Genomic DNA, 26,855 nt, shown 5'->3' with positions numbered 1-26,855 from the left:
GACGGTCTGCCTCCTGCCTTGTGCAGCAGCGCCAGGGAGAGGACCGCCCGCGGGGCGGGGCCGCCGGCCGCTTGAGTGCAGGCCCCAGTTGGGGATGTGGTGGAAGTCTCGGAGGCCCCCCGGCACCGACCCCTTCCCAACTGGACCCCATCCGCGGCACACGAGAGCCCCTCCGTTGTGTGTGGTGCCCGCGGTGACCCCGGGGTCCGGGCCCCCCTGCCCCACGGGGCAGACGGGAGTCGGCATCCCGGCCCAGCCACGTGAGCTGTGCACGTGGCGTGGCCCTGAGCGTGGGCTGTTGTGGGGGCGGGCTGCACCCTGGAGGGCGCACTCACCCGCCCCGTCAACGTGCCGATGACCTTATTTTCACCAAACTGCTCAGCAGGCCCTCAGCGCGGCTTCCGAGCAGCGAGGGCAGAATTTCGCCAGGGCAACTGGCTCGTGGCGGTCCCGCCATGTCCTCGGGGAAGCCCCCACCCCTAGGCCTGGCCTCGGCCTTTCATTCTGGGGGCAGGCGGATCCCAGAGCCTGGAGGGGGTCTTTCTCCCGGGCCCTCAGCGCCCACGCTTGTTGGAAACTTGAGCCGGACTCCCCGCCTCCCGTGAACATCGCGTGGACACCCTCCACGGGCACTGAGCCACAGACCCCCAAACCCTGACACTGGAGCCAGCCGGCGGCTAGAGCGTCCCCGCTCAGCGGTCCAGACAGGGGCCCCTGTGTGTGCTGAAAGGGGCCGTGTCCCCGGGGGACAGAAAGTTAATTATTGCCTAGAGAAAGGCTGCTTCATGAAAGTTGTTCTAAGTCCTGGTGACTTGGGTGCTGAAAGCTGACCTTTCGCCTCTGGCAGGAACTTTAACCCTTCGGGTCTGGGAGCCAGCAGGACTTTGATACGAAACTGGGCCTCTTTGTGTTTTCGCTTTGATCCTCAAACGTGATTAACTGCAAAGAAGTCAGAGAGAGCCGTCTGTCGAGGCGGGGGCTGTGTCCACTGGCTGTTTGTCGTGTGACTTCCCGGGAAGCGGAGGACAAAAAAGCGTCCCGTGTGTCCCCACGTCTCTAACACTTCAGCAGAAAGGCTGCCTGTGTGCGGGTGGGGACAGGGTTGCCCGGGTCACCACTGTCGCGGGTGAGGACGCCCGGCGCCTCCTCCCTGTGCCTCGTCGGGGCTGCGTGTCACGTGTGCAAAACACATTCGCCACTCGAAATAGGCAGATGGTGTCTGGGTGTTTTAACTTGCATTTCTCGGTTGCTAGTGTAGACAGACTTAGATTTTTTTTTTTTTTACATGGCTTTTGGCTATTTGCATTTCTTCTTTTGTGACTGGCCCATTTATGGTCTTTGCACTTTTGGCTTGGGGGTTCGATAATTTCTTATTGACTTTTACAAACTCTTTATATGTGAAAGAAAATGGTCCTTGGTTTTGTGCACTTAAAGTTTTAGCTCTCAGTTTGTCACTTGCGTTTTCACCGTGTCACTTTTTTGTTCAAACCGTTGAGATATTTAAAGTGTTTACGTGGAAGAGGCCCACGGCGTGTACTATCGTGGCCAAGTCTCTGAAGGTGAGGAAGACAGGACTCCTGGAGCAGGGTGTAGGCTCCTCCGTCGGCGCTGGGCTGTGGCCTGCTTGCCCCGGGTGGCTGCTTGACTTCCAGCCGACTTCGCTTGTGTCACATGCACCTGAGCCAAGTCTCCTTATGTCCCCACGGACTAGAGGCTTCAGGAATTTTCTGTGTGGGTGTTTGAACGGATTCCAGCTGGCCGAGAGAAGCTTGTCGAACAGGAGACAAATCGGTTTAGCACCGGGTTTTGCAGACTTTCTGAATTGAAGTTCCTGGAGAAGAATCACTCACGTCACGTGATTTACAAGATTTGGCAGAAGCGAGCTCGGGGCTTAGGGCGCCGGGAGGAAGCTGGGCGGCGTCTCCTCCGGCCCCTCCCGGGCGGTCCAGGCGGGTCCGGACAGAACCTTGATTGTTTGCCTCTGGTCGGAAAACCTGGTCTCTTCGGGCTTATTCTTCTTCTTGAGTCCCTTTTGGTAGTAAGCGTCTACTGGGAAGTCCTGCCTTCCGTGCAGTTCGGACAGTGCCTGCCTTATTGCCAACCCTTTCGGCCGTCGTGTGCCTTTTCATTCTTTTAACCGTTTCTAAAGCTCTGCGGCCGCGTCTCCCTCGACTTGCTCCCGCTTCTCCTGCTCTGTGCAGCTCCTCCCTGGCCACCGGGGGGGGGCTTCTGCGGGTGCCCCCCTGCCTTCCCGGAGGCTGTGCTCCAGCCGCCGCACCTCATGCTGAGCGCTCACCTACCTTGTTCGACGGGGACTTCCCCCCGCACGCGGCCTCGTGGGCCACGTTATACAGAGATAAGCGCCCCGTCCACTGAAGCCAGGAGGGTGCCCCGCAGCCACGGCAGGCTCGACGCCCGGGATGGCCGGGAAAGTGTCGTCAGGGGCCTGTGGCCCCCAAGCCCAGCACCCAGACCCGCCCCTCCTGAGCGAGGGAGAGCCGGGCGCCCCGGTCACTGCCATCCCCCGCCCGACACCCCTCCTACGACACGCACCGTGCTCACCTGACGTGACGCGCAGTAGGACGGCCTCGACGTGATGCCGCCGCATCCCTGCCATTTCCTGCCACGACTGGGGGAGAGAGAGGAGCAGCCTGTGGTGGAAGCGCTTGCCCGGACGCGACCCCCCGAGAAGGAACCAAGAGGAAGCAGACGGTGTCGTGCTGGCGGCCAGGGTGACGCAAGCAGGCGGTCAGGAGCCACCGGGGCCGGGGCCCGAGGAAGCGGGGCAGCCACAGCGCAGCCGGCGTGGGTCACGGGGCGGGGGGGTCCGGCCCGGAGCGCCACCAGCCACCTCCCCCCCACGGGCTCACTCAGCCCCCCGCCCGCGACCAGGCAGCGCTTCCCGGCGGGGCCCCGAGGCCGGGTCAAGGCCACCTCCGAGAATCCGGGGGGCCCAGGGAGGCAGCCCGCGGCCAGTGACCTCAGTGACAAGCGTGCGCAGCACGGGGTTCTCATTGTGCGACTCGGCCGCGCAGCCGGCAGCGTGGCAGCGACGGGACACGTTCCAGACGGTTAACAAAGTGCGACGTCTCCAGATTCCACGTCTGCTTCCAGGTCCGTCCGATATTTGCCGTGTGTCTGTGGCTTTTGCACCACTGACGTCTTCCCCGCTAAACGTGTCCCCGGGGAAGCGCGTGCGGCTCCCGGAGCAGCGGCCGGAGCCAACACTGCCCTCCCTGCCGCGTCCCCCGCGGGCAGCCTGGCGAACAGCCTCAGCTGCTGGCAGCCCGGAGCCTCGAGGGACGGGTCTGTGGGGACGGTCACGGCGGAGGTCCGGCCCCCTGACCCCTCCTGCCGGGAGCGCCCATGCCCTCCCCTCATGGCCGCCACCCCCAGGGCACCCTGCTGCCCTGCGGAGAGCTCGACCTTCTAGAATTTAACACCCACCCTGTGCTGTCCTTGCGTCTTCAAACTCGGTCACCTGGGCGACCCTGTCCCTCCTTCAACAGGACTGAGGTCGAGAACTTGCATCCCCAGCACGATGCCAGTGCTGACCCCTGATCTGACCCCTGCATTTTTACAGGACGGCCCAGATTTCCCGTGGGCGATGGTGCCCCCAGGAACCTGGCTGGTGGAGGGCACCTGTGTGTATGGAAGGACAGGGGCCTCGCTGCAACGCTCCCTGCTCCTGGTCTGCACACTTGTGCTCACGTGCCTACCCCTCTCTCACCACACCCGCACACGTGTTTACATGCACACGCGTGCTCTCGTACGATGCTCTCACTGCATGCGCACATATGTGCACACGTTCATGCACACGGGCACACGCCTGCTCTCACACCCTTGTGCACTCGCCTCACATTGGCACACGCTCTCTCACGTGCTGTCACTGCATGCACACATCTGCTCACACGCACACATGTGTACGTTCACATGCACGCACGTGCTCACGCATAACCCATCCACACAAAGCTCTCACACACGCTCACACACCTCTCCCGCGCGGCTTGGCCACCCTCCGTGGTGGTTGGACCGTCCAAGAATTTGAAGGGAGGGACACTTGTCCCTCAGATATACCAAGCACTGTCCATAGCTGACTCCCTGCACCCGGGCGTGGACTTCCTCTCGCCCTGGGCCCAGCTCCGGGGACCTGCCTGCAGCCAGTCCCTGTGCTGCCCGTCCTCCCCCTGCCACGGTTCACAGGGAGGAGCTCTCAGTAGTTGTGCCACGCGGTCGGGCAGGCCGTCCCTGAGTCCCGCTGATGGCTCTGCAGTGAGTTCCCCGGTGACCACTGTGAGGAAGGCTGGGTCCCACTCTGACCTTGCACTTTGCCGGGACGCTGCAGGGCGGCATTGCGCCTGGGGGACGGCGGCAGGAGGAGGCAGGGACCGGCGAGGGTGACTCCGGGTCTGAAGGGGCAGCAGTGGCTGCAGTGGGGGTGGCCTGCTGGGCTCGGGGTTAGACGCAGGCCACTGTTGGTGTGGTTGAAACATCTCTGGCCCCTGAGACCATGCTCTCTGTGCCGGTTCACCTTCTTCCTTAAAGAGATGGAGTTCTCAGCTCCACGCTTCCGGAAGGATGCCACCACCACCCTCCCGCAGTGAGGCCACCTAGCAGCCCGGGGACAGGCCCGTGGACAGCAACCCTGCCCCCGGCTCCCTCAGCCCCATGGTCCGGCCACCGTCTGTCAGCTTGCCTCGGAGCGCCACAAGGCCTGGACATCACTTGGCACATGCTGGTCCTCACTGCGGGTGCCCGGAAGAACCTTCTAGAACTGATGACCATCCTGAGTCCAACTGAGAACCAGGCGGCTTCCTTCTGGGCTTTGACCGCGGAGCCACGGGCAGCTCCTGCCTCTGGTCTTCCAGAACACGCTGTGGCTGGTGGGAGAACAGTGGGGATGAGGTACGTGGTCCTGCCCACGGCCACGTTTTCACCGCCTTCCGAAGTCAGCCCAGCCACAGGAAGTGACCCTCTGCCACTTGGCACACCCCATGTCAGCTTGTGAGCCGGTGGCTGCTTTGGTGGCCCTGAGTCGTACCAGCTGCCCGTGATGGCGGCTCTTTCGTGCATACTTGCAAAGGAGGACACCGCGTGTGCGCACAGAGCACAGATCACCCACCCGCGTCCCGACTGCTCCCCGCCCGCCTCCTCAGCCGCCTCCTTCCCCTGCACGTTGGGAAAACCAGGACCTCGCGGTAACGGGAGCCGAGGGTCTCCCTCCACCCAAGTCCCGCCTGGGCCCGACCGCCCTCACCGGCCTCCCGGGAGCAGGTGCGTGTGCCTGAATGAGCACGTGTGTGCAAGGGCACGTGTGCGTAAGCACAGGGGCAGGTGCACACACATGCGTGTGCACATGCGTGTAAGCACACACCCACGCAGCACATGCATGCACACACATGGGCACGCACGCATAGCCACACACGGAGATGGGACACGGCCCCACAGGCCTCACTGTCAGCAGTTGGGGAGTGGAGCCGGGAGTACGGAGTCTGGCAGGACTGGCCCCTGAGGTGCTCACAGCCCTGGGTAGAGATCCAGGAGTGCTTCCTGGAGGAGGCGGCCTTGGAAAGCAAGTGGAGCCCTCAAGCAGGGCTCATCTGGGGACCCACTGGGGTGTTGTTGGTTTGCTGTCACGCGCTCCTTGCTGGTGTGGAGCACGAAGGTCAGGGGACCGAGGGTCACGTGATGGAGGGAGTCTGAAGGTCATTTGGAGGAATAAACAGAACAACTGAGGTGAGTCAGCACGTGGCCTGTGGACCCGTCTGGCATCGCCTGTTCTGTGCAGGTGGGAAAGGGTTTGTTTGACACGTTGAAATGGGCGAATCGGAAGGAGACTCTTGTGACATGGAAATGACACGATGACATTTCGGTGTCGGTAACGCTTGGAACGGCCGTGCTCGGCCCTTCACGCGCTGGCTGTGGCCGATGCCGAGCAGGTGTGCACCAGGCAGCACAGAGACCGAGGACTCCCCAGCTGGCCCCTTACGGAGAAGCTCTGCCAACCCCTGACCCAGGCCCTTCCATTACGTCTCAGGATTGACCGAGTGTGGTTTCTACTTGGGAAAAAGGCACCGGAGAAAATCCCAGTGGGTTAAATGTTGAGTAAAAAACAAAGCAAATACTAGAAACCGCGTGTGTGGACACTCACCGTTTCCAGGCAGGGAAACCTGTTAGAAAGCGGCCCCGGTAGCCTCTCGTGCTTGAGGGCGAGGTCTCAGCCGAGCCGATTCAGGGCTCGAAAGTCAGCGAGGGCCACACGGACTCCGCTGGGCCGCGCTGTGTATGCCCTGGGGCTTCTTCAGTCTTGCCTGCTGCTTTTCAGTCACGGGCTCTGCCGGTCCCCAAAATAGCCGGGGCCACGCGCGGCTCTCCCGTCCCCGTCACCGCCTCCCCGAGGCCCCGTCCCTCCAGGTCTGCGCTGGCGACCCTGCCTCACGCGGCACTGACCGGGAGAGCGGCCTCCATTCCCCGTCCCCTCACGCAAGTGCCTTTGGAGCCCCAGTGGGAGCGACCCGAGGGCCCTCCCGTCTCCAAGACGGCCTCGTCCTGGACCTCGGTCGGCTCCGTGACCCCGCTGAGATCCTCAGCAGCGCCAGGCTCCGAGCCGGGCGCCGGCGTGGCCGTGCCGACTGCCTCGGGGCCTACGGTGACCGCTCTCCCCCTCTGCCTTTAGGGAAGGATCGCGGAGCTGAGGGTGCGCGGAGACCCCCGGGTGAGCCCCCTGCATTGTCTAGAGGAGGACGACGAGGACAGCGGTGGGGTGAGTCGCTGCCGTGGCCGGGCTCCACGGAGCTCCCTCCCCCCGCCCCACCCTGCTTCACCCCCCACCACGGGCGGAGGGCCCAGAGTTGGTGGGGACTGCGGACCCCGAAGTGGTAGGACATCCTCCTTTGAAGGATGTCATTTGGGTACCAAGAACCTGGGACGTTTTCATTTACCCATAACATCAGAAAGAGCATTCGTTCCCTGCCTAGAACTTTCCACTTAAAAACACATACCAAACGTGGAGTAAGTGTTAAAAGCTTCCCTAGAGTAGCCGGTTAGGTGATATGGCTGATGACGGTCACCTTGGCCAAAATGTGCACATGCGTCTGCGTGAGACAGCATGTGTGTGAGTGTGCGTGTGTGAGAGCATGTGTGTGTATGTGCATGTGTGAAAGCGTGTGTGTGTGTGCCTGTGAGAGCGTGTGTGTGTGCACATGCCTGTGAGAAAGCATGTGTGCATGTATGAGAGAGCATGTGTGTGTGCAGGCGTAATGAGAGACTGTGCGTGCACACGCCTGTTTGTGAGTGTGTGTGTGTGCATGCATTTGTGAGAGACCGCGTGTGTGTGCACGTGCCTGTATGAGAGTGTGTGTGCATGTGTGCCTGTTTGAGAGCACGTGTGTGCCTGTGAGAGAGCATATGTGTGTGCATGTGTGTGTATGGGTGTGCGTACATGAGTGTGCGTGCACACACCTGTATGAGGAAACATGTGCATGCGTGTGCCTTTGTGAGAGAGCATGTGTGCGTGCACACGCCTGTCTGAGAGCATCGTGTGCATGTGTATGTGTGAGAGCGCGTGTGTGCATGGAACCTAAGAAGATCCACTTCCCAGGGCGTGTGAGAGACGGAAGGGGAGGAAAGTCCGTGTTCCCAGGGAGAATCCAGATCTCAAAAATGCCCCCAGTGACCACACGGTTGTGAACAGAACGAGGTCGTCAGCCACGTGCAGTGACCAGGGCAGGGACGATACGATGGCTCACGTTTCCTGTGGCCGCAGGCCACCTCATTCAGCTCCGTGAGGCCGTCCCCCGGTGTGGCCTTTGAGTTGACAAATCCGTGCCCGGAGCCCCCTCCGCGGGGCCTCTCTCCTCTGGCTGTTTCCCGGGACAGTGTCCCGGGAGCGGGATGACCGGGCAGAAGGAAGGAGCGTGTTTCTTCACGGTTCCGTGTGTGTGGCCGGCGGCCGCACCGTTTCCCAGAGGGGCGTCCTAGTTGCTCTGACCGGCGTGCCTGCGGACGCCACCCAGGGACGGGGTTCGGTCACCGGCTCCTTCTTTCCTGCGACCGTCAGGTGTCTGGAGACTTCGGGAGCGGGCTGGAGGAGAACCGGGAGCTTCTCAGGGAGCAGTCGGTGAGTTCCGTGAGTCCTGGCGGGACCCTGTCCCGACAGGCTGGGTGAGCACACGGGTGCACGCGCGTGGGGGACTCCAGGGGCTCCCTGCGACCTGAGGACACGTTCCCAGCGGGACACGGGAACGCGCCCTCTTACTCCTGTCCCCAGGGATTTAAAATTCGGTTTCTGAGTCTAACCCTTCGTTGGATCTCTGGGGTGACGTTGATGTTCTGTTTGCGCCTCCCCGTTAGCTTGGAGGGGCCGCGGAGTACTAGCGGGTTTGTAGCTCAGACACAAAGGGAGGGTGGGCGGGCCTTACAGCGAGGAGGTTTCTGGAGGCCAAGTCTGAGCTCGCCCAGGTCCCGACACCCAAAACAGCGAGCGGGAGGGGGAAAGGCGGCTCGTTTGCATTTGCACCACAGTGTTGCGCCCTCCGCTCCCACTGGCCCGGGGCTTGGGCATCGAGGGGCCAGGACAGGCAGAGTGCTGAGCTCTGCCCACACAGGGGGTGCTGGGGACCCCCTGGCCCCGCGCCGGCCGGAGCAGTCCTGGGAGGCGCGCCCAGCAGGGCCCCGCTCACAGCAGGCGTCGGTGCGCGGTGCCCAACGGTGGTCCCCAGGTCAGACGGGCTGTGCGTCCCCACAGACACGGGTTGGATTTGGGCGCTCGCCCCTTCACCCGCCGAGCTCCTGTCCCTACCAGGGTGCCTGGGGGCAAACCGTTGCTTTGGGAGCGCAGAGACCCCGTGGAAACGTATCCGAGCAGTGCCGGGGCCGCGGCGGGAAGTGCCGAAGCTCTGCATCCCGTCTCAGCGGGCTAGACGAGCGGCCGGCCCGGGGCAGATCCGCCCCGCGGTCGGCAGTACTTGAACTGGGAACCCACACCCGGCCAGGCTCCCCTGGGGAAATCCGGCCGGCCGGCTGCTTAGGGTGACGGCAGAGGAACTGGGCCACAGCCTGTGCGGGGTGGGCGGGCCGGGCCGGGGCACGAGCGGCCTGCAGGGGCTCCCCTGCCGGCTCTCCGTGTTCTCCACCCTCTCGCGCTCAGTGGCGCAGGGATGTCGGGGGTTCAGCCGGGGCTCGCGGGTCCCGGGGGGCCTTCCCGCATGTGTGGCTGGGGCCTCGGGGGAGGCCTGATGTCCGGCTCCGGGGCCCCCAGCCCTCCAGCCTCGTGGGCACGCCGGTCCCCGAGTGCCTTGACCCGCACGGTGTCACCAGGGAACTCCTGCCAGACGTGGGGCGGACGGTTGCGGGAAGCATCTTGACTGTGTGTTTGAACGTCAGCTTGTGCCCACGTCCTTGAGGCTCCCGGGTGCCTCTGGGGACCAGGAAGAGGCGTTTTCAGAGCAGAGCCGGTCTTGCCTCCTCAAGGGTGGGTGCAAGTCACCCGGCCCTGGCCGTGGAGTCCCCCGGTCGTGACCCCTGCCGAGGACAGGTCGCGCCACATGCCGTCTGTGCCGTGAAATGCCAGAGCTCCCTTCCTCTGAAGGCCTCCGGCTGCCCTCGCTGGGCGGGTCCTGACCTCGGGGAGTGTCCCCTCGGGGCGGTCCCGGGGCCCTGGGCAAGCACAGTGGGTGCTGGTGCGTCCCTACCGCCCGGGGGACCTGCAGGCTGGGGCGTCCGGGGGCTCGCAGGGCCGGGACCCCATCCCCATGGCTGTTTAGGAGGAAGAAGCTGTGGGGAGTCCCGGAGCTTCTTCAAGAATCCACGCAGATCCTGTCTTACAGACCACACGTGTCATAACCCAGCACCTGCCACGGCACATCCGCGTCTGCCACATAACGGACTTGTCTCCCCCTCTCACCTTGCCAGGGTCTGTCCCCAAAGCCCAGCCTCCCCGAGGCGCCACCGGTCACTTCTCCGCCCTTGGCTGGAGGCAGGAATGTGGAAGATTCCAGAACTGAAGAAATTGAGGAAGAAACCACGATGTCTTCGTTGGGAGGTAAAACTGTTTACTGATGGGGTGTGCGTGTCATTTTGAGCGTGTCAGCGGCGTGCGGTTGGGTGGTGTATGTGTGTGTGTCAGTGGCACATGTGTGTCAGTCGTGTGCACGCCGGCGAGGGGCTCCCTGCCGTCACAAATGCGCCCAGACTGGGGAGCGGTCGGCGCCCGCCCGCCCCCTCGTGGCCGCAGGAGAGTCAGGGCAGGGCCGCTGCGTGGCCTTTCCTTCCGAGTCTCGTTCCCGGCGTTCTTGTGCCGGTGGGTCCGTGGGGCGTCCTGTGCTGCAGCCTCGCCAGGAGGACCTGAGATTTGATTTTGAAGGATGACAAATCATCGTACAAGTTGTCCGACGAATCGTGGAATGCTGTGGGTCGGCATTTGGGGTCAAGGACGCTTCCCGGTGGCCTTGGGGGTCTGCTGCCCCGGGGGGTGCGGTGTGGACCTGCCCGTGACCGGGCCACTGAAAATGGAGTGTCAACGCGTCAGCTGTCTGTCGCTGCCAGCCGACGGCCACACATCTGGCCGCTGGGAGGGCGCTCGTGTCTCACCTCGCGTCCCGAGGGCCGTGTCCTCTCCTGCAGGCCCCGCGGGGGATGGGCTCCCCGCCCGCTCAGGTTGGCGGCAGAATCCAGTTCCCTGCAGCCGTGGGACGGAGGCTCCCGGTCCTCACTGCTGTCGGCCAGCGACGGGTCTCACGTTCTCGGGCCACCCATGCCCCTCTGTTCCTGGCCTCTCCAGAGCCAGCCACGGCAGGTGGAGTCCTCCTCGTGCTCTGCGCGTCTCAGACGCCCCCTCCTGCCTCTCCTCTCCCGCCTCTTCTGTTCCGGGGCCTCGTGTGGTTAACGGGTTGTACCCCAGTAACCCAGGATGATCTCCCTACCTGCACGACGGCTGTTTAGTAACCTGTGACACCTGCGGGGGGGCCTTCACAGCAGCGCCCAGATTAGCGTCCGACAGGATCACCAGGGGGGCAAGCTCAGGAGACCTCCTCAGGGCTCTGCCTTCCATACTTCCGTCAAGGCTGTAGAAAAGTATGTAGACGTTTGTTTTTATTTTACAGAAAAACATTTATTGCTTTTGAAAAATTACTGAAATACATGCTCATTGCTGCCTCTGAAACTTAGAAACAGAAAAAATAGGGAGAGACTTGGCATCGGTCCCCCAGGGCCCCACGGTCCCTGTTCTGGGTGCCCTTTCTCCAAGGACCTAGTTACGGCATTTGTCACAGACGTGCTTCCCAAGGGCCCAGCCATGCTGGATGACGTTGGTGAAGAGTCTGGCCCCTCAGCGTCCTGAGTGAGGGATTCGGGCCCCATCAGGGCCCCAGGGTCAGCCCACTGTGCTCCGTGGCCTGGGACCCCAGCCCAGGGCTGACCCAGGACCCCTTGAGGGGAGGCTTGATGGGCCTGGGGTCACTTTTTGTTTTTAGTGTAATCAGCATACAGTAAACTGCACTTATTTGAAATTTGAAACACGCAATCTGATAAGTTTTGACCTGTGTGTTCACCCGTGAAAGTGTCACGATCAGGGCGTGACCGCATCCACCAGCCCCAGATACTCGTTATGCACTTTGCGGTCCCTCCCTCCTACTCCCCACACCCCTCCCAGGTGCCCCCTGACCTGCCTTCTGTTGCTGTAGGTGCTGGTGTTTTCTGGAAGGTTCCGTACGCGGAACCATACGCTCTGCCTTCCTGTCTGGATTCATCCGCTCAGCACCGTTGTGCTGACGTTCAGCAAGGTGTGATTTTGCACTGTTTGTTCGGGCGCTGTTTCACCGTGTGGAAGGACCCGAAGTTGGCTGTCCACTCACCTGCCAGTGGACCTTTGTGTCATTTCCAGTTGGGGGCTGTCACAGCTAAAGGTGCTGTGGGGCTCCAGGGGAAGCCTCCGTAGGGACACCTGCTGCTGTGTCTCCGCTCGACACCTTGGGTAGAATGGCTGGGCCACAGGACAGGTGTGTGTTTGGCTATCGAAGATGCTGCCGCAGACGACGTTTCCCCGCAGTTCCGGGCGGCGCTGGGCGTGGCCACGTGCCATTGCCAGCGTCCCGGCAGGTGCACGGGGCGGCTCAAGGCCGTGTGATTAGCCGCCCCCTGATGACTGATGACGTGGGGCATCTTTCCACGTGCTGATCTTGCCTGCCCTTTGTGCGTTGTTTTCAGTAAAGCATCTGTTCACATCTTAGCGGCTGTTTCCCAGTTACTGACTTTTGAGAGTTCTTTATGTTCTGGATGGGACTCCTTTGTCGGGTGTGTGTTTTGCAAATATTTTTCCAGTCTATGGCATATCTTTCCGTTTTGTTAATAGCGTCTGTGTGAGAGCAGAACAGATTGGTTTTTAATTTGGATGAAACTCAATCTATCAGTTCGTTCACGTGTGGATCTGTCTTCCGGTGTCAGAGCTAGAAAGTCTCCCTGCCCACGGTCCCAGGGGCTTTCTGATGTGTCTGGTCGTGTTACGGTTTTGGGTTTTGCATTTCGTCCTGTGACCCGCTGTGAGTGAGGTTTCTGTGTGGAATGAAGCAAGGCTGTCTGTTCGGCACCACTTACCGGAAAGACGGTCTTTCCTCCCGCCGAGCCGCACGTGTGCCTTGGTCGGAAATCAGCCATCCGTGTACGTGTGAGAATATTTCTGGACTCTGCTCCGTGGGTCTGTCCTCACAGCAGTCCCGTTGCTGTGGCTTTGTAACAAGTCTGGGATAACACCGTGCCAGCCCTCCACACCTGCTGTCCCTTTGTGATGCTGCTGTGATTTTCCGCGTCCTCCGCGCGTCCTCGCGCACCGCGGACCCGGTTTGTCGGTTTCTGCGCGAAGAGCCAGCCGGAGCGCCGACCGGAGCGTCTCTGGCTCTGTAAACCAGTCCTCGGAAGGCACAGACGCTGAACGGAGTCTTCCGAAAAGCTTCCTCCTTTGCTTTCTCTTAGTGAGGTTTTTGCAGTTTAAATGTTCACTGAGGCAGAGGTTTTAAGTTTGCCTTAAATCATGCTGCATTTGGAATATGGGCCTGAGAGGTGTGCACCCCACACTGGCCGCCACGGGGCTGGGGCCGGGCCGCCCTCCCGCACCGACCTGGGACTCTCCCTAGGTCCTCAGTGGGCATGGTCTGGCCGCTGGGCCCAGGGGCATCCAGGAGGCTCTGGCAGGGTGGTGGTCAAGGGCGTGGACGTGGCTCCGATTTCTTCTGTGCCGGTGGGGAGGCTGGCAAGGCCCCGGAACAGTCTGCACGTCGGTCCATGTTCAGCTAAGGGGCCTCAGATCCCGTGCAGTCCCCGCCCGCAGCCCGCTGCGCCGTCAGAGGGCCCAGCACACCCACCAAGGGGGCGGTGGTTCCCCCCAAGTCCCCTCAGGAAACGGGCCTCAGGAGCGGCGTGAGTCCCTGGGGTCTAACTGGGTGGGCCGACCCCCTTGGAGGAAGGTTTGGGGGAGCAGCCTTAGTTCACCCCACAAGGGGAAGGTGCCCATCCTGACCGTCCTGGGCTGGCCAGGGCGAGCCAACGGCCCATGCCTCAGGCATTCGTGCCCTGTGGCTCCTTGTCCGTGTGGTGGCCGCCCCGGAGCTCTGGGCCCCGTCTGCAGCTCTGGGGCCCTGCAGGGCAGGCCAAGGGCTGATTAGGCCAGATTGGCCCATTCTTCCTGGGGTCTGGAGCCTCCACCGTCAGCCATCCCCAGAAGGAAGCTTCCAAGGACATCGCGGGGCCAGTGCAGACACTTGAATCTGGGCCGCGCGTTCAGTCACCGCAGGCAACAGCCTGAAACATCCTGAGTGTAACTGCCTGGTTGTCAGAAAACATCCTCACTCTCAGCTCTTAGGAGGCGTGTGGCATTGGGGGTGAGGGTTGTGACAGATGCAACAAACTTCCGTGGTTCAGCAAGAGAAGAAGTGATGTGTGTTTGCGTGTGCATGCACTGCGTGTACGCACGTGCATATGAGTGCATGTGTGTGAATGTGCGCGTGTGCATGTATGTGAGCGTGCGCACGAGAGTGTGTGCGCGTGTGTGTGCGTGGTGGGGGGACTGCATCCTGGAGCCGCACGCAGCCTGGGTCCGGGGCGGGGAGCCCAGAGTGGAGCCTGGGCCGTGCTCCCGGGTATGACGGGTGTGACGGCTGCCTCTGCCTCCCCCAGCTCGGACCCTCCCCGGCTCAGACACCGTCACCGCATGGAGCGTTCGGAGCCCTGGGGGCGGCCCGGAAGAGGTGAGGCCCCTCCCTTGACCACAGGGCACCCGGATGCAGCTCCAGCTGCCGCACCCCTTCCTCTGTGCTCCTCCTGCGCCCGCAGCCCCGGGAGCACGTGGCAGGGATGACCGGGCAGGGCCCACTGTGTGTCCCATGCCTGTCATGCCCACTCGGCACGTCCCCTGTGATGCATAGCCCAGCCTGAGACTCAGGAGGGTGCAGCCGCGGCCCCCCAGCCTGCGCCCTCTCCTCTTCGTCCCCAGGGTCCCGCAGGCTCTGCAGTACAGAGCCCCGATGCACAGCCTGTACCCGGGCCACAGGGCCCCCCGGGCCCCCCAGGGCCACCAGGGAAGGACGGTGCTCCCGGAAAGGACGGTGAGCCGGTGAGTCTGTCTTCCCTGGGTTGGGCCGGGGGGAGGGGCTTGGACAGGAGGGGGAGGTGGGCCTAAGGCGGCCGAGCAGCCGGTCCCCGATGGAGACCTTGGGGTGGCCCTGACCTGAGGCTGCTTCCTCCCCTCGGGAGACAGAGGGCGGTCAGCAAGGCAGGGTGGCGATCAGGGAGGTGAGGGGTGGTCAGCGAGGGGGGTGGTCAGGGAGGAGGGGTGGTCAGCAAGGCAGGGGGCAATTAGGGAGTCAGGGGGCGGTCAGGGAGGGGGGCAGTTAGCGAGGCCGGGGGCGGTCAGGTCGGAGGGCTGGTTAGCAAGGTGGGGGCAGTCAGGGAAGAGGGTGGCCGGGGGTGGCCAGCGAGGCCCCGCAGGGCCAGCCCGCGGTGCACGGGGAGGGAGGCTCTCCACGCTCACACGCCACCGTGTGGGGGGCCTGGAGTACGGCTCCGTTTCTGTGTTCAGATCAGCGTGGGGACGGGGTATAATTCTCTGTCACTAACGGTTTTCTGCACGTTCCAGGGCGATCCTGGTGAAGACGGGAAACCTGTAAGTTCACTTTTCTTTCACAGCCAGGTCCCATCTGTGACATTTGTGTGAGACCCTCGGGCTTCTTTACCCCGTGACACTCTGTAAACTCAGTGCCAGTGCACTTAGCTTTGAATGCAACTTCACTTTGGTTGAGAAAATAGAAGTCTAACTGTTGATAGAAAAATACTGTTATGCGTACGTATTGAGAAGTTTAGGCTAACTACCAGAAAAAAAAGGCAAGGGAAGAAATAAAAGGTGTAGCTTCCAAATTCTTAGAGGGAAAAGCACATAACAAAGAAATAGGAAGCGTGTTTGTGGGTTGGGGAGGGGTGCAGCCTGTAGCTGGGCGGGGGGTGGGGGGGCAGGGTCCATGCAGACCAACCAGCAGTCACGACAGATGGGAGCTTCTGTCTTGAAAACTATGGATTTTTAAAAATCAACAAATGCTGTTTCCCAGAAGCACGGTAACACAGCGCGAGAAAGTTGCCAACTGAGATACGGGACATGACGCCCCGACAAGTGGTCATGGGGGCAGGCCGCCGACTAACCGCACACCCCTCTTGAAAACATTCGAGGGGGCAGAAAGGGATATTTCCTACTGACCCCAGACAGTCCCTACTTAACCTGGTGGTGGGGTCACTTGTGGGAATACGGTGGCGCCTCAGGAAATCAGCCGGTGCTCGGCCGGGCAGGGCCTGGGGCGTCCGGGACCCAAAGGACTCCAGGGACAGCTTGCTCTGGGCGAACGCACGGGAATCTGTAATCTGACGGGCCCCACAGTGAACGTGGACGTTCCAGCACACAGAAGCCGCCTGCGCCCCCCAGGGGCAAATGCACAGGCACTCTGTCCACAGCACCCAATGCGGGCACACGAGTGTATGGGACAGGCACACACACACGTACGGGGCAGGCACACACAACTACGGGGCAGGTACACACACGTACGGGACAGGCACACACACACACGTGTACGGGGCAGGCACAGGCATGTATGGGGCAGAGCGCCAGTGTCTGGTGAGGATGTCCATGGGAAGCCGCAGATCACATTTGTGTAGAAAGGTCCACGTGGCCCCTCAGGTCAGATCCCCAGTGGGCAGTGTCTGCCTTGAGTCCTGCACGATGCCCTCTGTCAACCCCTCGATGGCTTGGCTGTCTGCCCCGGCCATGTGTCTTGGGCGGGACGGGTGGTGACAGCACAGAGGGGCCTTCTCCCTGACCGAGATGATGGTCTTTGTCTTCCAGGGTGACCCCGGGCCACAGGGCTTCCCCGGGACCCCAGGAGACACGGGCCCCAAGGGCGAGAAGGTGAGAGTCTCAGCCGTCTGGGTCTCCGTTCGTGTGCGTTACGCTCTCAAGCCCTGACCGCGGTGAGGGCCGTACGCCCTGATGTAACTGGTGTCTTACATCCCCAGGGGGACCCTGGGGTCGGGCCAAGAGGACCCCCAGGACCCCAAGGGCCTCCGGGGCCACCAGGACCCTCCTTCAGACACGACAGGCTGGTAAGTCCCGGCCGCAGCCTCTTCCAGCAGGGGGGCCGCCTGCTGCCCCCGGAGGGACCCTCCACACCTTGCTTGGCTTCCTGACGCCTCCTTCTTTGGACCCAGACCGGCCCTCCGGGAGGGGTGTCGGGCCCGGGAGTCAGCCCTGTCTGCTGGGCCACAGGGTGTTGGGGCCGCAGGGCTGTCCTCCTGCCCGGCTCTGCCTCCTTTTGTTCAGCGGGCGCGTCCACTACCTGCTCACGGCTTCTCGCCGTAAACCTCCCAGCCGTGGGCCGTGGGCCGTGCTCGAGACGAGCATCCTGCCGGGCCGGGTCGAGCCCCCACCCCGCTGGCCTCGGGCGAGGGGAGGGCCGGGTGGAAGGACCTGGGCCCCTGGTGACGTGCCCGTGGGCTCCCTCCCTTAGACCTTCATTGACATGGAGGGGTCCGGGTTCGGCGGTGACCTGGAAAGTCTCCGAGTGAGTGTCCTGGGCGTGTGGACCCTGTGGTGGTGGTGGTGGTGCCCAAGCGGGGGTGGGGGTCAGGGCCGTCCCTCGGCGGGTGCCGCGTGCCACAACCATCCTGCGTCTCTCTGTATCCAGGGCCCGAGAGGCTTCCCCGGCCCCCCGGGGCCCCCCGGCGTCCCAGGCCTGCCCGGAGAGCCGGGCCGCTTTGGGATGAACAGCTCCGACGTCCCAGGCCCCGCAGGCCTTCCTGGAGTGCCTGGGCGGGACGGGGCCCCCGGGCTTCCCGGCGCCCCGGTAAGGCCTGCCTCCTGCCCCTCCCTGCCCTTGACGCCCTCCGGGCTTGGCCTGGGGTGGGGGGTGAACACCAGTCCCCACCCGTACCCCCCCTGCCCAGATCATCGCAGGGAGGCGGCTCCTGGCTCTGGGCCCCTGGGGGGAGGAGCCTGAGCGGCCGACCCACCGGGTGATGCCTGCGGCGCCATTCAGCTCCGGGCCTCCGGCGGGTCAGTGGACCTCCCAGAGTCTGTCTCCAGGAGTGGGCCCTGCCTGCAGGCCCGGGGGCCGTGAGGAGCCCGCGTCTGGGACTCACCACTCGTGCGGTGCTCAGAGCCCTGCCACGCCCGCTCCCGACGCCGGGGGGGGGGGGGGGGGGGGGGGGGGGCCCGGGGGGGGGCCCGCGGCCTGGAGGTTCCCACACGTGTCGCTATCAGAGTTGCGCCACGTGAACCGGGTGCGCGGAACGTGTTCGCCGGACGACGCGCTCCGGAGGTCCAGTCCGCACGCTCGTGGCATCGTCCCGTGGATGGCGCCCGGCTCTGTTCGAGTGACCGGCCCCTCACTCACGGTCTGGGGGCCCTTCTCATCCTCCCCCATTCGATCAACTCAACGAAAAGGGAACAAATGTAGAAACCGAGCGGAGCCGCTGCACCCCGTAGCCCGTGTGCAGGCTCTCCTGTGAGCCGTCGGGGGAGACGCTCGGCGTCCTCGACCCTGGGGAAGCGTGCACACCCGGATAATCATCCGCTGCCCCGTGAATCTTTTTCAGCGGCTGAATTCCGTCTGGCCCCACACTCTGCTTTTCTCTCCCCCAGGGACCGCCAGGTCCTCCAGGAAGAGACGGGGGACCAGGAAAGACTGGCCAGAAAGGCAGCCCCGTAAGTCACTTCCCCAGAAGTCTGTGCGGGCCTGACCCGGTGCCGTGTGCCGGCCGGAGAGCGATGGGTGTGGGGGTGCGGCCGGGCGGCCTTCCCCACGAGAAGTGCCACAAAGGTGGCCACGGGGAGGCAGGTGGCCCTGTCATCCCGTGCACGGCCACCATCCACCGTCCGCCTAAGTCCTCAGGGTCTGAGAGCCTGGGGCCTGGGGTGTCCGGGGTTCGCTGAGAAGCGTGTAAAAATTCGGGACTCTGTGATCAGTGTTTCTGATGACAGCTGGACTAGGTGTTTGGGGTCATGGGGACACTTGGCTTGATTTGAAAACTGCATCCCAAGCTTTCATTCTGGTTACAACTGGGGCCCGTGGCTCCACGTCGTTTACGGTGAATGAACCAGGAGGGGTTTCGAGGCCGTCCTCCGTGGGATACTTTCCGTGAGAGCCGGGCTGCTCGGGGCTGAGCGGAGGAGGCGCGTTTTCCGTGAACTCTCGCTGGGGGAGCAGCCGAGCCAGAGGGGCTCTCGTGGGGGTGCCGGCCACTCCCAGCCCCCCGGGAGCCTCTGTCCAGGTCTGACACAGGGCGGTGGCGGGAGCAGCCCACGCTGTGCCAGGGCCAGGAGACACTCAGGGTTTCAGACGCGTGTCTTCCGGGAGCGGCACGCGGGATCCCGGCTGCCCAGACACGAGCGAGGAAAGCCAGGCTTTGATCAGCGTGACTAGCAAAACAGCGGCCTCTCGGGTCAGGACGGAATGAGCACAAGTGTGTGCTCTCCTCTCGCTGGCCGCACGCGGTCTGGTTCAGCGATTGTTCTCTCTCCCCTGCAGGGCGAAGCGGGCGCCCCGGGACCTAAGGTACAGACGAGATGCCCCTGGAGGCACCTGGGGCGGGTGGAGATGGGCAGCTGGGCGCGGGGTGGGCTGGGCCACGGTCAAGGGAGCCGGTGTCCACTGTGGGAGCCGCCCTGGGGAGGCGTCCCCTTGGTCCGGCCACGGTTCCCACCCAGTTCTGGCCGCTGCGGGATGAGACCTGGTGTTTGGATACGAGCTCCCGGTGAAAACTTGTCAGATAAAGCATGGAGTGGGGGGGGAATTCATGGGGAGGGACCGGGCTGCTGGGGGCTGGGGTGCTGCTGGGGCCCCGTGGGATCCCATGAGGAAGCGGGTCCGGGGAGGCCCCTTCTGAGCTGCACCGGGTGGGCGGGCGCCCACCGGAAACTTCCCGGGAAGTCAAGGGGCTGGTCCCCAGGGGAAGTGCCCGCTGGTGGGCCGGGGCTGCGCTGGGCAAACCCCGCGGGGCGGAAGGGAGGACCAGGATGAGGACGGGATCGGGACACAGGTCATGCGGATTCTGAGGGATGGGGTGGGGGGTTCAGAGAGGAGCGTGTGCATAGGAGCACACATGCACATATGCACACGCACACATATATGCACACATACGCATATGCACACATGCAGGTGCATGCACGCATACACACACATGCATACGTGAGTGGACACGCACGCACACATCATGCACACATGCACGTGCACACACACGCATGAGCGTGGGGGCACTGAGGGCCTTCTGGGAGGCCTGAAATGAGGGGCTACAACTGCAGGAAAATTCAGCATTGAAGCTGAGGTCAGACCTGCTGTGGGAATGAGACCCCGAGTGGGAAACTGGCTATTGAGACTCAAACTTTAAAACCGTCAGGAGCTGGCCTGAGGGGTCCAGATCCTACAGCCTGGTTGTAAACTGAGTAGGAAACTGGGAAAAAATAAATACAAAAGATCAGCCCCGATGGAGTTTTCTAGGCACAAATATTTACGTAGAAGCCTTTCAAAGATTGACCATTAGATGAGTTGTTTAAATATAATCAAAAGGTACTAGTATTAAAACCCAGAAAGTAAAATAGAAGATTCCGTTAAAATGAGCCCGTGGGTAAAGTGGGTCAACAAGTCAAAACTGCTGACTATCTGTTAAATAGACCGTAAAGGGGTTAACACCAGCCTCAGGGGCAGCTCGTGGAGGGCCGGGGCCCAACCCCCGTAGGACAGCATCCGATGCCTGTGGGAAGCGGTGAGGGGACCCCAGCCCACTCGAGGGGCCGGAGGAGGCAGTGGAACTGGCCGGGGAGGCCCCCTGGGGAGAGGCCGTGGTCAGCGCTGCCCAGGGCCTTCCGGTGGGCTTGCGTGCGTGGGTAACACGCCCTGCTGTGGGCCAGGGGCGCCTGTGCCCCTCACAGGCAGGAGACTGTAGTCCCTCCATCTGCAGATGAGGTTAGGTGGTCTTGGGTGGGGCCGGCCAGGTGGTGATCCCGGCCTCCGGGCTGAGCCTGCACGGAGCCCTGCCCTCTGCCCAAGGGCCTCCCTGTGTCAAGTCCCACCTCCCTGCCCTGCTCACAAGCCGGCAGCACCTGGCGTCCAGGACCCTCGGGCCTCCTCAGTCCTTGGGCCCCCCTCGGTTGCTCTCAGGGGCCCTCCTGCTCCCCCATCGCTGCTTCGGGGCTCCCCCCCTCACCTGCCACAGCTCGCCACCCCCTCCTCCGCCGCGGGGGACAGCATGCTCTGTGTGCCCCTTGCACCAGACCTGGAAGGAATATCTCCGGTGTGTGGGCCTGTGGGTCTCCCTCGGTAGTGTCGTTTTTAAAGTGGGTAAAACCGTTTCCTAGAGTCAGAGGAAAAACGGGGGCTATTGGGTTTGCTTTGTGCAATGCCGTTTGTCTCTGGTTTCCAGATTTGTAAAAAGCACATAGGGAAAGCAGGTGGGCACGGCATGCAGTGGCTGTCTCGGGGTTTAGTGGACACCCTGGTGGCCGAAAGCAGTGACTTCTGTCTCTCCACCTGTGCAGGGAAGCAAGGGGGACCCTGGCCCCACTGGCGCTCCTGGGGAGACTGGCTTGGCAGGAGCCCCCGGACCAGCTGGACCACCAGGGCCCCCCGGGCCCCCCGGGCCTCCAGGACCAGGACTTGCCGCGGGGTTTGTGAGTACTGGTTGCTCCCGTCCCCCAGAAAGCCGAGTCTGCGGCCCCGTGCCCCCCTGGGCGCCCCCCACGGGCTAGCACTCTCCCCGGCCCCATGTCTCAGCCCCGCCTAGACGGTGCCACAAGGTGGAACCGGGGGCAGTGGGGGAGCAGCCACCCAGTTGCACAGGTGGTCATGCCAGGGCCCCTGTCCTGTGCGTGCTGGGGAAAGACTGCCCCAAGCAACACCGTGAGACAGCCAGGCCCCCGGCTGGTGCTCGGGCCAAAAATAAAATCCCCTAAACTCAGAGGAGGGCTGAACGGGGCGCCCCCCCCCCCCCCCGGCAGGGTCCCTGCAACCTGGCAGACGCTTCTTATGCCAGGACCAAGAATGGCCGCTGCCAGGCGACCTCAGCCCTTGGAACCCGCCCTGCTTAGCTGTGGCTGAGTCTCCCCCCCAGGCCAGCAGCTGGCCTTCGGGAGGGATCTCTTCCCGTAAGACATGCAGACCCAACTGTCCCCCTCGTGTGCTGCCCGCAGGAGGACATGGACGGCTCTGGGGGACCCTTCTGGTCAACTGCTCACGGAGCCAGCGGGCCACAGGTACTGCCCTTGCCGGCTTGATCCGCTCTCGGGGGGAGGTGCACGTGGGGCAGGGGATGCCCCTGGGACCAGCCCGCCGGTGGGGACCAGCAAGGCCGCTGATGCCTGGGCACTGTCCACCCTGGAGGCCTTCTGGAAGGGAGTGGACCGTCCATGTGGGGAAGTGCCGTTGGTGGTCTGGTAGATGGACGTGGGGCAGAATGAGCCCTAAAAGATGGATCTTTCTGGAAAATAGCAGTGCTTCCGTTCTCGTTACGGCTCTAATTGGGGGAAGCAATAAACTTTGGACCTAAGTGCAATTGTAACTAAATAAAGATGGGTACCTTCCTGTGAAATCCCACCTCGTTCTGCTGTTAACGTCTGCACCAGTTGGGACTGGGTTTGGCTGAAGCGGCCGACACCCCCGTGAGCCCAGGACTTGGACCAGACGTGGGGGACACGTCCCGGGGTGGGGCGCTGCCTCTGCCATGGCCGGTGGGTGCCCAGGGGACCCTCCTGCCAGTGCCCGCCGCGGCCCCAGACCCTCAGCCTGGTGAGAGTGAGCAGCGGGGACAGGTTTCTATTCTGGGCAGCGTTAGTAAGAATTTTCTCTCGGGCAGAAACTATTTCCCTGAGTAGCTAGAGTGGCTTTGCTAGTTTAATTTCGTGCTTTTCCTTTTACGTGTTAAAAAATCCTAGTCCTTGGCCGCATCAGGTAGCTGCCTGGGTACCAGAGAGGACCCGGTGGGAGGTGGCTGTGAGGTCTCGGGCCCGCGGTCCTGTCCCCGCTTGTAGGGTCCTGGACCCGGGTACACAGATCCAGTGCCCTTGACCCCTGGAGGAATCATCGGGGCTGTTTCGTGACTTCGGAGGTGACGGAGACCCCCGGGGGTCACAGCAAAGCCGAGCCAGCCAGTGCCCTGTACGGGCCAGAGGGCAGCATTCTGCTCGGATGCAGGCTTCAGTTACACAAGATGCAGATTCGGGTTGTGGAGGCACCGGGCACGCCTGCCCTCGCGTCTGGTCTGTGCGCTGCCTGAGGGATAAAGGTGGTGCTGAAGACAGACCCCTGCTCCTGGACTGCCCAGGGGGGTCCTGGCGCCTGTAGGAGGAAGACCTTCCCTTCCAGGGGCTCAGGCTCTGTTCCTTCTCTGCCCCACAGGGACCACCAGGCCTGCCCGGGGTCAAGGTCAGTGAGCGCACCCCCCCCCCCCACTAAGAGTTACCGTTTCAGCGGGGCCTGGGGGTAGCAGGACTTCACCGTGGGAGATGGGAGAAACACGGGGAAACAGGCACCACCCACCCTGAGCTTCCGTGCTGGGGGGCACTCCTCCCATCCTTCTAAAGCCACAGGGTCCCCGGCTTCTTGCGTCTGAAGGGGGCTTGCCAACCCGGGGGTACAGAGGAACCTGCCCCTGCCACGCCTCCCAGGCTCTGGGGCGGCGGGGGGTGGGGCGCCCCGGGACTCCCCCCACCTCCCTGCTTGGCTCTGCTGCCCCACCCTGTCCCTGGAGGACACCAGCCCCCACCCCTCCCCATGGGTGGCCAGGCTGGGAGGGCACGCCACGCTCCCCACAGACACACGGGTTCAAGGGCGCACAGGGCCCACCAGGCGATGTGTTATGGTCCTGTGATGAATGTTCCTTTTAGAGTGTTTTGCTTCGATTTAGAACTTTGGGTTGTGGTAGAAGATCGCATTGTAGAAAGACACACTCACTTCCTTAAAATGGAGTCGTCTGGTGGAGTGCTCCTTGGAGCAGACTGATGGGGCAGCTTCCAGAACAGTCTAGGCTGCATGTGTTAGCTGCCTGCACAGCTGGCCCGGTGTCCCTGGGACCCTCCGCTCTGGGCTGGCCCTGGAGGAGGAGAAGGCAGCACGGACGCCACCCCTGTGGGGCAGGCTGCCGCACTCGCGCTCACAGAGCCCCTTCACCCGCCCTAGGGGGACCCTGGAATAGCCGGACCACCGGGCACCAAGGTAAGAAAGAGCCTTTTCTCGGGGTCAGAGAATCGTGATCTTGACCCGTCCCAGTCGGGAGCAGGCAGGGGCCCCCTCAGCCGCACGGCCCCGGTCCCCTGGAACCACGGTAACTCGGGGGGAGGTCCGCGTGCAGTGACTTCCAAGGCCAGGCCCGGGCTCACTCTCCCTCTGGTTCTTCCTGGTGCCGTCGGGGCTCGGCCTCCACTCCTCAGACTGCAAGACGTGCCTGTCCTGAGGACACCCAGCCCCAGGACACCTGCCCGCCGCCCCAGGTCGCAGGACAGGCTTCCTCCTGGCTCCAGGGTGTAAACCTTGGGAACCACAGGAGTCTGTCCAACCGTAGTCCCCTCCCCCTCTGCCCCTTGAGGCTCCTAAGGAGGCTGGAGGCCGACTGGGCCAAGTTGCTGCCAGGGGCGTGAGCTGGTGACCCACAGAAGCGCCGGCCCGCTCACCTCCCCGGACGCCAGGCTTTGCTGGGCGGTGGGCTGACGCTCGTCTCCTCCTGTGTCGGGCGCAGGGAGAAGTCGGAGCCGATGGACCTCCCGGGTTCCCCGGCCTCCCTGGCAGAGAGGGCACAGCCGGAGCCCAGGTGCACGACCACTAGGAACGCTTGGGGTGGGGGGGCGGACCACCCGAGCGGCTGACGAGGCCGACACCTCGGTGTGGTCTCGGGGTCCTGACCAGTGCTCTGTACCCCACGGGGCTCAGAGACCCCGGCTCCGTGGGCCGGGGGTCCAGGCTGCCCGCCGGGCTTCCCGCCTGGCTCAGCCCCCTGTCCCAGGAAGAACTCTCCACGTCTCCATTCAGAGCCACTGCTGGTGGTGTGGGGTCTCCAGGAAGGGGGCTCAGGCTCTGTTTGAGATGAACTGTTTCCATCTCTGCAGGGACCCAAAGGAGAAAAAGGGACCCAGGGAGAGAAAGTGAGTGGGGCTCGGGGTCTGCGGGCCGGGCACGTGCGTGGCCCAGCCTTGAGGGGTGCTGGCTCGGAGCCTGCCCTGCCGGGAGGTGGGGCCCTCAGCACTGCCGTCCCCAGCCCAGGCACCTCCTCACACCCTGTGGGCGCCGGGAACCCCTTCCGAGCCCTGGAAGGGCCCCCCCCGGACAATCTGGAGGCCCCCGCGAGCCATCTGAGAGTCAGACACCGGCTTTCTCTTCCAGGGTGACCCAGGGAGGGATGGAGTGGGGCAGCCTGGCCTCCCCGGACCCCCCGGGCCCCCAGGACCTGTCGTCTACGTGTCGGAGCAGGACGTAAGAACACTGCGTGGGTGGGCAGGCGCCGTGCCCGGCCCTCCCCTCGGCACTGGCCACGGCGGGTGCCATCCCGGTCCCTGACCCCACGTCGGCTCCCCCCAACCTCGGGTGCCCCCTAAAGACTCCAGGGTTTCCACTTGGTTCTATTCTGGACCAGCGATGGTGTCTCATTATGGTGAGACTTTTAAATTATTTGAATGAGAAAAAAATTATGGGAGTGGGTGACCGGAGAGAAATGGAAATTCTATAGCAGAAAATCTAAATGGAGCAAGGCCTCTCCCACTGAGACCCTCGTGTCCTCAGCCTCTGAGCTGCCCCATCAGAACCCCCTGGGTTCCCAGATGCCGGCAGTCCGCTCTGGCCCTGGGGTCTCTGGAAGCTTCTCCAGTGCCTGATCTGAGGGACCTGAGGCCAAAGCCAGGACGGCGAGTGAAAGCAGTTTTTCTTGGGCATTAATTGCTGTGCTGTTTCATTGGGCCCGTGAGGCGAGCTGGGCTTTAACTCTAACGTGTTTTCCCTTTTCCTCCTCCGGCCTGTGTTTCCGCCGGCCCGCGGACAGAGAGCGGTGGCAGGCGTGCCGGGACCCGAGGTATGTGCACGCCGTCCCGGGGGGGGAGCCACAGCCGGCTCCGCACCCGCCCCGAGCTGACCCGACCCCTCTCTTCCGCAGGGCCGGCCGGGGTACGCGGGCTTTCCTGTAAGTCGCCCCTCGGCCCTCCTCGCACCGACCCCGAGCCCCTGGTGAGCCCAGTGCCGGAGGGTGCCCGCAGAGCCGAGGAACCTTCAGGCTCCTGCGCAGAAGCCCCCGGGACCAGGGCGGGGTCTCGGGGTGTGGGTCAGGACGAGGAGGCAGGTGTGCCCAGGCGGCCGCGGTGGGACAGGGTCCCTCGCGTGGCCCTCATTCCTGTCTCCTCGTAGGGACCGGCCGGGCCAAAGGGAGATCTGGGCTCCAAAGGCCAGCGGGGCCCCCCGGGACCCAAGGTGAGAGGCTCAGGCGCCATCTGCTCTGTGACCCTGGGGGGGCGATGAGGACACGAGAGCCCTGACCGAGTCTGACGCCGGTTCTCTTCATGGTCACCTCACTGTGACCCATGGAGGCCCCGCAGAGACCACCCCACGGCAGAGCCCAGGGAGGGGAGGACCCCACTCACCATGCACCTGCTCCGGGGTTGGTGTTCATGCCCCGAGTTGGGGCTTTACTGTGGGAGTCGAAGGCCCTCCCTTCCCCAGAGCCGGCCTCATGCCCATCACCCCGGCTGTTCCAGGGCGAGAAGGGCGAGCCGGGCCCAGTCTTCAGCCCCGATGGCAGCACGCTAGGCCCTGCCCAGAAAGGAGCCAAGGTGAGCTGGGTGCCTGGGATTGCTCACCTTTGTCCAGGCCGGGGGCTGGTGGGGGGGGGGGGGGGTTCCTGAGAGGGCTCCGGAAACTTCTGTAGCCTGGGCCCCTCACCCTTCCCTGTCTGTCCCTCTCTCAGCGCCGCACTGGGAGGGTCAGAGCCCGTACTCCTGGCTCGGCCACCACCCAGCCGGCCCCTGGTTATCCCCTGCCTGTCAGCTGAGCCTGCCCTGCCGAGGGGCTGGGGGCTCTGGAGGAGGGGTACTCGGCAGGGGCCTCACCCGCAGACGCCCCACCCTGAGGATGCGGCCGCTCCTCTGCCTCTGGGTGCTGCCACCGTGGAGGGGTCCCGGCCCTCCTCCCTCAGCCCCCACCCCCAGACAGGCCCTGAGAGGGTGCGGGGAGGACTTGGACCCGGATTCAGTGGCCGTGGGGGACAGGCCCGGAGGGGCCCTGAAGTCTCCCAGGGTTGTCTGGGATGGGCAGTGGGACCTCGGATCTCAGGGCCCAGAGAACTCAGGCCGGCCCCGAGGT

General features: G+C 63.4%; 1 protein-coding gene across 3 annotated transcripts in view; it reads left to right on the top strand.

The window, feature by feature from the left end:
* Positions 1-26,855, top strand: part of COL18A1 (collagen type XVIII alpha 1 chain) — a 90,880-nt gene that overhangs the window by 52,270 nt on the left and 11,755 nt on the right. For all 3 annotated transcript variants that reach the window (XM_042903830.1, XM_042903829.1, XM_042903831.1), the window contains 23 exons: positions 6,677-6,763; positions 8,060-8,119; positions 9,913-10,042; positions 14,167-14,237; positions 14,483-14,602; positions 15,125-15,151; positions 16,376-16,438; positions 16,546-16,632; positions 17,037-17,090; positions 17,214-17,372; positions 18,170-18,232; positions 19,056-19,082; positions 21,062-21,193; positions 21,713-21,775; positions 22,917-22,943; positions 23,697-23,732; positions 24,253-24,324; positions 24,620-24,655; positions 24,894-24,983; positions 25,546-25,575; positions 25,657-25,683; positions 25,905-25,967; positions 26,252-26,326. In XM_042903830.1, coding sequence (XP_042759764.1) covers positions 6,677-6,763; positions 8,060-8,119; positions 9,913-10,042; positions 14,167-14,237; positions 14,483-14,602; positions 15,125-15,151; positions 16,376-16,438; positions 16,546-16,632; positions 17,037-17,090; positions 17,214-17,372; positions 18,170-18,232; positions 19,056-19,082; positions 21,062-21,193; positions 21,713-21,775; positions 22,917-22,943; positions 23,697-23,732; positions 24,253-24,324; positions 24,620-24,655; positions 24,894-24,983; positions 25,546-25,575; positions 25,657-25,683; positions 25,905-25,967; positions 26,252-26,326 — 1,599 coding nt within the window. The remainder of the gene's footprint in view (positions 1-6,676; positions 6,764-8,059; positions 8,120-9,912; positions 10,043-14,166; positions 14,238-14,482; positions 14,603-15,124; positions 15,152-16,375; positions 16,439-16,545; positions 16,633-17,036; positions 17,091-17,213; positions 17,373-18,169; positions 18,233-19,055; positions 19,083-21,061; positions 21,194-21,712; positions 21,776-22,916; positions 22,944-23,696; positions 23,733-24,252; positions 24,325-24,619; positions 24,656-24,893; positions 24,984-25,545; positions 25,576-25,656; positions 25,684-25,904; positions 25,968-26,251; positions 26,327-26,855) is intronic.

The sequence above is a fragment of the Panthera leo genome, chromosome C2, assembly GCF_018350215.1.
Source record: "Panthera leo isolate Ple1 chromosome C2, P.leo_Ple1_pat1.1, whole genome shotgun sequence".
NCBI lineage: Eukaryota > Metazoa > Chordata > Mammalia > Carnivora > Felidae > Panthera > Panthera leo.
The sequence above is the reverse complement of the archived record's forward strand: the minus strand, read 5'-3'. Positions and strand labels throughout refer to the sequence as shown.